General features: G+C 40.4%; 1 protein-coding gene across 1 annotated transcript in view; it reads left to right on the top strand.

Moving 5' to 3' along the window:
• gatm (glycine amidinotransferase (L-arginine:glycine amidinotransferase)) overlaps window positions 1-10,414 on the top strand; it is a 14,555-nt gene extending 4,141 nt beyond the window's left edge. The window contains exons 6-9 of the mRNA XM_056255793.1: window positions 1,921-2,085; window positions 2,459-2,522; window positions 6,075-6,191; window positions 9,584-10,414. Coding sequence (XP_056111768.1) covers window positions 1,921-2,085; window positions 2,459-2,522; window positions 6,075-6,191; window positions 9,584-9,696 — 459 coding nt within the window. The 3' untranslated portion in view covers window positions 9,697-10,414. The remainder of the gene's footprint in view (window positions 1-1,920; window positions 2,086-2,458; window positions 2,523-6,074; window positions 6,192-9,583) is intronic.
• The last annotated feature ends 538 nt before the right edge of the window (window positions 10,415-10,952 follow it).

Below are 10,952 nucleotides of genomic sequence, written 5' to 3'. Positions count from 1 at the left end.
TGCCACTCTGCCACTCTGCTCTTTGCCACTCTGCCACTCTGCCACTCTGCCACTCTGATCTTTGCCACTCTGCCACTCTGCTCTCTGCCACTTTGTCACTCTGCCACTTTGTCACTCTTCCACTCTGCCACTCTGCTCTCTGCCACTCTGCCACTCTGCTCTCTGCCACTCTGCCACTCTGCTCTCTGCCACTCTGCCACTCTGCTCTCTGCCACTCTGCCACTCTGCCACTCTGCTCTCTGCCACTCTGCCACTCTGACTGCCACTCTGCTCTCTGCCACTCTGCCACTCTGCTCTCTGCCACTCTGCTCTCTGCCACTCTGCTCTCTGCCACTCTGCTCTCTGCCACTCTGCCACTCTGCTCTCTGCCACTCTGCTCTCTGCCACTCTGCCACTCTGCTCTCTGCCACTCTGCTCTCTGCCACTCTGCTCTCTGCCACTCTGCCACTCTGCCACTCTGCCACTCTGCTCTCTGCCACTCTGCCACTCTGCTCTCTGCCACTCTGCTCTCTGCCACTCTGCCACTCTGCTCTCTGCCACTCTGTCACTCTCCCACTCTGCTCTCTGCCACTCTGCTCTCTGCCACTCTGCTCTCTGCCACTCTGCCACTCTGCCACTCTGCCACTCTGCTCTCTGCCACTCTGCCACTCTGCTCTCTGCCACTCTGCTCTCTGCCACTCTGCCACTCTGCTCTCTGCCACTCTGCCACTCTGCTCTCTGCCACTCTGCTCTCTGCCACTCTGCCACTCTGCTCTCTGCCACTCTGCTCTCTGCCACTCTGCCACTCTGCTCTCTGCCACTCTGTCACTCTCCCACTCTGCTCTCTGCCACTCTGCTCTCTGCCACTCTGCTCTCTGCCACTCTGCTCTCTGCCACTCTGCTCTCTGCCACTCTGCCACTCTGCTCTCTGCCACTCTGCTCTCTGCCACTCTGCCACTCTGCTCTCTGCCATTCTGCCACTCTGCCACTCTGCTCTCTGCCACTCTGCTCTCTGCCACTCTGCTCTTTGCCACTCTGCCACTCTGCTCTCTGCCACTCTGCCACTCTGCTCTCTGCCATTCTGCCACTCTGCCACTCTGCTCTCTGCCACTCTGCTCTCTGCCACTCTGCCACTCTGCTCTCTGCCACTCTGCCACTCTGCTCTTTGCCACTCTGCCACTCTGCTCTCTGCTCTCTGCCATTCTGCCACTCTGCCACTCTGCTCTCTGCCACTCTGCTCTCTGCCACTCTGCTCTCTGCCACTCTGCCACTCTGCTCTCTGCCACTCTGCCACTCTGCCACTCTGCTCTCTGCCACTCTGCCACTCTGCCACTCTGCTCTCTGCTCTCTGCCACTCTGCTCTCTGCCACTCTGCTCTCTGCCACTCTGCTCTCTGCCACTCTGCTCTCTGCCACTCTGCTCTCTGCCACTCTGCTCTCTGCCACTCTGCCACTCTGCTCTCTGCCACTCTGCCACTCTGCTCTTTGCCACTCTGCCACTCTGCCACTCTGCCACTCTGATCTTTGCCACTCTGCCACTCTGCTCTCTGCCACTTTGTCACTCTGCCACTTTGTCACTCTTCCACTCTGCCACTCTGCTCTTTGGCACTCTGCCACTCTGCCACTCTGCTCTCTGCCACTCTGCCACTCTGCTCTTTGCCACTCTGCCACTCTGCCACTCTGCTCTCTGCCATTCTGCCACTCTGCCACTCTGCTCTCTGCCACTCTGCTCTCTGCCACTCTGCTCTCTGCCACTCTGCCACTCTGCTCTTTGCCACTCTGCCACTCTGCCACTCTGCCACTCTGAGAAAGATCAGAGATCAATCTGCCACTCTGCTCTCTGCCACTCTGCTCTCTGCCACTCTGCCACTCTGCCAATCTGCCACTCTGCTCTCTGCCACTCTGCCAATCTGCCACTCTGACACTGTGCCACTCTGCTCAGGTCACGAACTTCATGGGCATCGAGTGGATGCGGCGCCATCTCTCTCCCACTTACAAGATCCACATCATCTCCTTCAAGGACCCGAACCCCATGCACATCGACGCCACCTTCAACATCATCGGCCCAGGGCTGGTGCTGTCCAATCCAGATCGGCCCTGCCGTCAGGTGAGTGTGTGTGTGTGTGTGAGTGTGTGTGTGAGTGTGGTGCTGTCCAACCCAGATCGGCCCTGCCGGTAGGTGAGTGAGTGAGTGTGTGTGTGTGTGTGTGTGTGTGTGTGATGGATAGGTTTAGGGGTAGGGTTAGTGTGTGTGTGTGTGTGAGTGTGTGTGTGTGTGTGTGTGTGGTGCTGTCCAACCCAGATCGGCCCTGCCGGTAGGTGTGTGTGTGTGTGTGTGATGGATTGGTTTAGGGGTAGGGGTAGGGTTAGTGTGTATGTGAGTGTGTGTGATGTGTGTGTGAGTGTGTGTGTGTGTGTGTGTGTGTGTGTGGAGCTGTGCTGCCATCTAGTGTTGATCTCATGATAAATCTCTCCCTCAGATCGACATGTTCAAGAAAGCCGGCTGGACGGTGGCGACTCCTCCGACTCCTCTTATTCCTGACAGTGAGTTATAGATATAGTCATAGTCATAGTCATAGTTATAGTTCGAGATATAGATATAGATATAGATATAGTTATAGTTATAGTCATAGTGATCCCGGTTTCATGGGTTTGGTTCAAACTAAACACAGCCTTCCATCATATCAGACCCAATCATCACGTTAAACACAAGCTTAAAGTCTGAATTTTTTAAATGCATGTTATAAATCTTATTGAGATCAAATTATCCATGCATATATTCGTTTTTTAAAAATGTTTGGACCCCACAATGTTTCATGATCTTCCAGTGAAGCGTCAGGTTTCTCTCTGGTGAAGTCAAGTCAGCTTTATTTCTACAGCGCTTCTTACAGCACACAGTGTTTCACAGCAGCTTTACAGAGATAACTGGAAAATAATGCAAATGTTGTTTCCAGAAGAGAATAGCGTCACAGTCCAGCTTAAGTCAGTTCAGTGATGGCTCATTTCTGTTGTAAAAAAGTTATTCATTTAGTCCATTTATATATATAGCGGCTCTGGAGAAAACCGTGATGTCATCGTCCAGCTCAGTTCAGTTCTCATATGAATATTAGATGTGTGCTGGATTCTCCAGTCAGTCTGTAGTCAAGTCAAGTCAAGTCAAGTCAAGTCAAGTCAAGTCAAGTCAAGTCATCTTCATTTATATAGCGCTTTTAACAATGGAGATTGTTTCAAAGCAGCTTTACAGAGATAAACATACAATTTACGGTAACAGAGATTGTTTTGGCTTTATAGCGATTTTTGAATAATGTTATTTCCAGCTAAAGTTGGTTTTGATTGATTCATTTCCCGCAAAATTATCATTTGTTATTACATTAGGGGCCACTAAGACGACGGCGTTCTCTCTAAACAGACTTTAAACGCGAACCTGTGACCTGATGGCGTTCACATGCGCATTAAAAATTGATTCTATAGTTATATTCGTTTGAATATGTGTGCGCAGGTTTGTAATTTCCCTACCAACCATGCCTAAACAAACTACTTGTCTTGCCTATAAATTTGATACAGAATTTTATTTTATCACTTCGAGGTACGAGAACCGGATTTTCAACAACGCTTTATCTGTCGAGTGGGAAAGGGATCCTCCATAGGGAGAGGATAGTGACACTTCAGCACTGCATTGTCATCGGGTCCAGGCGAATCTCCTTCGTCAAATCTGGATACGGCCTGGATCCGGCAGGCTGCGGGAAAACCTCGGGATAAACAAAGACAATAAAGTTAGCGTAGATGCCATTCTTCTTATGATGTAACGAGCACATCAGGATTTAAGGGAAGTGTTCCCAGTTCCGGCTGACCTAATCTATGCAGCCTAACATTGAGTTATAGAAGTCTATAATGTATTATGTGTATGCTAGGTCAAAGAGATGTGTTTTTAGTCTAGCTTTGAACTGACAGAGTGTGTCTGCTTCCCGGACAATGGTAGGAAGACTGTTCCAAAGTTTTGGTGCTAAATAGGAAAAGGATCTCCCGCCAGCAGTCGATTTAGATATTCTAGGTATTATCAACTGGCCGGAGTTTAGAGATCGCAATAGACGTGAAGGACTATAATGCGTTAAGAGCTCGCTCAAGCACTGCGGAGCTAAACCATTTAGTGCTTTGTAAGTAATCAACAATATTTTAAAATTTATACGATGTTTAATAGGCAGCCAATGCAGTGTTGACAGAACCGGGCTAATATGGTCATATTTCCTGGTTCTGGTAAGAACTCGAGCTGCGGCGTTTTGAACTAGCTGTAGTTTGTTTATTAAGCATGCAGGGCAACCACCCAGTAGAGCATTACAGTAATCTAGCCTTGATGTCATGAACGCATGAACTAATTGTTCTGCATTTGTTAATGAGAGCATATGGCGTAATTTAGATATGTTTTTAAGATGGAAAAATGCGGTTTTACAGATACTAGACACGTGACTTTCAAATGAGAGATTGGTATCAAAGAGCACACACACACACACACACACACACCCAGGTTCCTAACCGACGACGAAGACTTAACAGAGCAGCCATCAAGTGTTAGACAGTATTCTAGGTTATTACGTGTGGAAGTTTTTTGTCCAATAATTAGAATCTCTGTTTTTTCAGAATTTAGTAGTAGGAAATTACTAGTCATCCAATATTTTATATCAGCTATGCATTCCGTTAATTTTGTGAATTGGTAAGTTTCGTCGGGGCGTGAAGAAATATACAGCTGAGTATCACCGGCATAACAGTGAAAACTAACTCCATGTTCCCTAATGATACACTACCGTTCAAAAGTTTGGGGTCGGTACGATTTTAAATACTTTTAAAAGAATTCTCTTCTGCTAACCATGGCTGCGCTTATTTGATTAAAAATACAACAAAAATCAGTTATAGTATTAAATATTATTCCAGTGTAAATCAGCTTTTTTCTGTGTGAATATATAGTAAAGTGTAATTTATTCCTGTGATCAAAGCTGAATTTTCAGCATCACCAGTGTCAGTGTCTTCAGTGTCAAATGATCCTTCACAAATCAGTATAATATGAGGATTTGATGCTCAAGAAACATTTATTATTATTATCAATGTTGAAACAGTTGTTGGTCTGTTAGTTGTACAGTTTTTTTTTTTTTTTTTTAGGATTCTTTGATGAATAGGAAGTTCAAAAGAACAGCATTTGTTTGAAATAGAATCTTTTGTAACATTATAAATGTCTTTACTGTCCTTGATAAATAAAAGTATTGATTTCTTTCCTCCAAAAAATAAAAATAAAATTCTCACTGACCCCAAACTTTTGAACGGTAGTGTATCTCCTAATGGTAGCATGTACAGAGTGAACAGCAGCGGTCCTAGAACTGAGCCTTGTGGTACGCCATACTGAACTTGTGATCGATAAGACATCTCTTCATTTACTGCTACAAACTGATAACGGTCAGATAAGTATGATTTAAACCATGCTAGTGCAACACCACTAATGCCAACATAATTTTCATTACATTACATTACATGTACATTAAACCCTCGTGTTCATCATTACATCTCAACATCCAATCAGCAGCCGACGCACAATAATCCCTCACTGTACATCACAATACAGAGGAAACATATCTCCTGCTACTTCAGTTTCACAGTGACGTTACCAGATTTTTATTAATATCACGATCTGATTAATATCAGTAACCCAGTAGTTCAGATAATCATGCTGCTAACACACGTTATGGTTCTATATAAAACCTTTTCTTCTAAGGAGGAATATTTCTGAGTCAAAAACAAAGCAGTCTTTATACGCCGAGCTCACAGTCAACAAACACAATCATATTCTGCCATTCTCATTTCTGCACAGGAACAGATTTGTGGTTGAGAGCTTGTAAACATCACATGACTGATCCACATCCCATCTTATATATTCATATTTTTTTGTCAGATATTCAAATTACAACATGGAAATGAACAGTTTGAATAATGTAAACAAAGTCATGTTGCGCTTCACTGGAGAGAATCACTACTTTAATACAATCTGTATTTCATAGATGATGTGAATGGCCATAGATGATGTTTGGCTTAAACATGAGCACTTCTCCTCAGATCATCCGTTGTGGATGTCCTCCAAATGGCTGTCCATGAATGTGTTGATGCTGGATGAGAAACGTGTGATGGTGGATGCTAATGAGATGACCATACAGAAGATGTTTGAAAATCTCGGTAAGAACTGTTTCTTCCAGCTCTTCTGGAGCTTCAGCCCTGACCCGATACACCAGTGTTGGGGACGTCATGCGTTACAGTGTTACAATACTCTCTAAATGGTAAAAAGTTACGTTTCTTTTTCTCACCCAGCGAGGCTCGATCTCTTCTAGGCCTTACAGGTGTTTTTACTGAAGGTCTTTTTTGTCTGAAAGTGTTTGTCGCAGTAATGGATAGCCTAAATAACACACACTTTAATTTTACTTTTAAAAACACATTATCATATTCTGAGCACTTAGAATATTTCCTAGAGCAACAGACACCATACAAAAGATCTCAACATTAAGGTTATATTACCTACTGTATCTTTATTAATTTAAACTTTCAGCGCTTTTATTGAAAGTTGAAATTAATGTATTTTGTTAGTACTTTTTGTCTGTTTGCGCAGGCATGGGTGCGCATGTTTGAGTGACAATGTTATGGAGAAGAGAGAGAATTTTTTATTCAGTACTTTAAAAATGTTCAAGTAAATTAATTAAACTGAAAAGTAATGCGCATGACTTAAAAAAGTAACTTAGGTGTTAATGTGTAAATTTATAACTTTACTCGTTACATCACAAAAGTAATCTAATTACGTAACGCATGTTACTTTTAATGCGCTACTTTCCTCGTTACATCACAAAAGTAATCTAATTACGTAACGCATGTTACTTTTAATGCGCTACTTTACTCGTAACATCAAAAAAAGTAATCTGATTACGTAACGCATGTTACTTTTAATGCGTTACTTTCCTCGTTACATCACAAAAGTAATCTGATTACGTAACGCATGTTACTTTTAATGTGTTACTTTACTCGCTACATCAAAAAACTAATCTGATTACGTAACGCATGTTACTTTTAATGCGTAACTTTCCTCGTTACATCACTAAAGTAATCTGATTACGTAACGCATGTTACTTTTAATGCGCTACTTTACTCGTTACATCACTAAAGTAATCTGATTACGTAACGCATGTTACTTTTAATGCGTAACTTTCCTCGTTACATTACTAAAGTAATCTGATTACGTAACGCATGTTACTTTTAATGTGTTACTTTACTTGCTACATCAAAAAACTAATCTGATTACGTAACGCATGTTACTTTTAATGCGTAACTTTCCTCGTTACATCACTAAAGTAATCTGATTACGTAACGCATGTTACTTTTAATGCGCTACTTTACTCGTTACATCACTAAAGTGTTCTGATTACGTAACGCATGTTACTTTTAATGCGCTACTTTACTCGTTACATCACTAAAGTAATCTGATTACGTAACGCATGTTACTTTTAATGCGTAACTTTCCTCGTTACATCACTAAAGTAATCTGATTACGTAACGCATGTTACTTTTAATGCGTAACTTTCCTCGTTACATCACTAAAGTAATCTGATTACGTAACGCATGTTACTTTTAATGCGTTACTTTACTCGCTACATTACTAAAGTAATCTGATTACGTAACGCATGTTACTTTTAATGTGTTACTTTACTCGTTACATCAAAAAACTAATCTGATTACGTAACGCATGTTACTTTTAATGCGTAACTTTCCTCGTTACATCACTAAAGTAATCTGATTACGTAACGCATGTTACTTTTAATGCGCTACTTTACTCGTTACATCACTAAAGTATTCTGATTACGTAACGCATGTTACTTTTAATGCGTTACTTTACTCGCTACATCACTAAAGTAATCTGATTACGTAACGCATGTTACTTTTAATGCGTAACTTTCCTCGTTACATCACTAAAGTAATCTAATTACGTAACGCATGTTACTTTTAATGCGCTACTTTACTCGTTACATCACTAAAGTATTCTAATTACGTAACGCATGTTACTTTTAATGCGCTACTTTACTCGTTACATCACTAAAGTATTCTAATTACGTAACGCATGTTACTTTTAATGCGCTACTTTACTCGTTACATCACTAAAGTAATCTAATTACGTAACGCATGTTACTTTTAATGCGTTACTTTACTCGTTACATCACTAAAGTAATCTAATTACGTAACACATGTTACTTTTACTCGTTACATCACTAAAGCATTCTAATTACGTAACGCATGTTACTTTTAATGCGCTACTTTACTCGTTACATCACTAAAGTATTCTAATTACGTAACGCATGTTACTTTTAATGCGCTACTTTACTCGTTACATCACTAAAGTAATCTAATTACGTAACGCATGTTACTTTTAATGCGCTACTTTACTCGTTACATCACTAAAGTATTCTAATTACGTAACGGATGTTACTTTTAATGCGCTACTTTACTCGTTACATCACTAAAGTATTCTAATTACGTAACGGATGTTACTTTTAATGCGTTACTTTACTCGTTACATCACTAAAGTATTCTAATTACGTAACGCATGTTACTTTTAATGCGCTACTTTACTCGTTACATCACTAAAGTATTCTAATTACGTAACGGATGTTACTTTTAATGCGTTACTTTACTCGTTACATCACTAAAGTATTCTAATTACGTAATGCATGTTACTTTTAATGCGTTACTTTACTCGTTACATCACTAAAGTATTCTAATTACGTAACGGATGTTACTTTTAATGCGTTACTTTACTCGTTACATCACTAAAGTATTCTAATTACGTAACGGATGTTACTTTTAATGCGTTACTTTACTCGTTACATCACTAAAGTATTCTAATTACGTAATGCATGTTACTTTTAATGCGTTACTTTACTCGTTACATCACTAAAGTATTCTAATTACGTAATACATGTTACTTTTAATGCGTTACTTTACTCGTTACATCACTAAAGTAATCTAATTACGTAATACATGTTACTTTTAATGCGTTACTTTACTCGTTACATCACTAAAGTATTCTAATTACGTAATGCATGTTACTTTTAATGCGTTACTTTACTCGTTACATCACTAAAGTATTCTAATTACGTAATGCATGTTACTTTTAATGCGTTACTTTACTCGTTACATCACTAAAGTAATCTAATTACGTAATGCATGTTACTTTTAATGCGTTACTTTACTCGTTACATCACTAAAGTATTCTAATTACGTAATGCATGTTACTTTTAATGCGTTACTTTACTCGTTACATCACTAAAGTATTCTAATTACGTAATACATGTTACTTTTAATGCGTTACTTTACTCGTTACATCACTAAAGTATTCTAATTACGTAATACATGTTACTTTTAATGCGTTACTTTACTCGTTACATCACTAAAGTATTCTAATTACGTAATACATGTTACTTTTAATGTGTTACTTTACTCGTTACATCACTAAAGTAATCTAATTGCGTAACGCATGTGACTTGTATGTCGATCGGCTGTGTGTTGACTGCTGTTTGTCGCTCCTGCAGGTATTAAGACGATTAAAGTCAGCATCCGCCACGCTAACTCCCTGGGAGGAGGCTTTCACTGCTGGACGACGGACGTGCGCCGGCGCGGATCCCTCCAGTCTTACTTCCTCTAGCCTGCCAGAGACACGCAGTTCTTATTGAGCTCCGATTCGAGCACCGTCTGCATGGTTTGATTGCGCTGTGCATGTCAGGGCTTTTGTAAATGCGACCGATGAACGTGATGAATAGAAACCTCAGTGATCTCAATAACAACTGCATTTCTGGCCGGCTGTTGTAGTAATGACTCCAGTGAAGTAGGCAGAGCCCCCCCACCCCCCACACCCCCACACACACACCACAGAAGAAGAGTTTCTACCTCCTATTTACCAAAAACAGAAAACCTGTTTAGCCTATTTTGAATTGTAATGACTTCTTATATAATGCATTTTAATGATATATAATTTTTTTTTTACCCTACATGTGATACAAGTGTTGATTTATAACTCAGGTATTTTTGTAGCCATATTTCAGTTATTTTGTAAGCATTTCATGAAATGTAAATATCTATATGCATATGCATTATTTTAGTGCGCATATACTCTTCCCTCCACAAAAGTGTTTTATAGCATCTGCCTCTGATGTCATTCACAATAGCAGGAGTCAGGAACGCTGCGCTGCTTATACATCACCCTGGACGAGTTCTCAGCGTTCAGGGGACGTTTGGCTGATTGTTTTGCGTTGTGTTTGTGCTGTGATTCTCTAGTTTAACTCGTTGAGTGAGATTGCTCTTCATCAACTCATGATTTTGTGTCAGGTCAAACTAAATCAAATAAAGATACACTTGGAAATCAATGTGACTGAATCAGTTTTCCATTTCGTGCTTTGTATTTATGATGCTTGTGATCAAAAGGAAAAACAAATGAAGCATGACATGATGTGCCTCAAGAAGAATTCAATTCAATTCACATTTATTTGTATAGCGCTTTTCACCATACACATCATTACAGCAGCTTTACAGAAAATGCATGAGTCCATATTACAGTTTAGAGCGATCTGTTGTCAGAGGAGACTAAGTAATGCGTTCCAGAAATGTACATATACAAAATCACAGTTAGCGAAAAATGTATTAAACAATTCAATGATTTATGCAAAAATGCATTTAAACAATGTAATAATTTAAGGCAGAAACAATGAGCTCATTGAAGTAAAGAATACTTGTTTGAACAGAAAAAATAAGGATAGGAAGTGACTACAACTCACTAAATATATGCAGATGACATTCAGTGTTAGTTTTTTTCATATTTGTAGGCTATATCACTGAGTTCATATTTATCAACATTTTCAAAAAAATTAATTTCATCCCAGTCTTTTATTACTTATATTTTTTAAC

Source organism: Rhinichthys klamathensis, unplaced genomic scaffold (assembly GCF_029890125.1).
Source record: "Rhinichthys klamathensis goyatoka isolate OS25496 unplaced genomic scaffold, OSU_Roscu_1.1 h1tg000122l_1, whole genome shotgun sequence".
NCBI lineage: Eukaryota > Metazoa > Chordata > Actinopteri > Cypriniformes > Leuciscidae > Rhinichthys > Rhinichthys klamathensis.
Note: the sequence above shows the minus strand (reverse complement) of the source record. Positions and strands in the feature narration are given on the sequence as shown.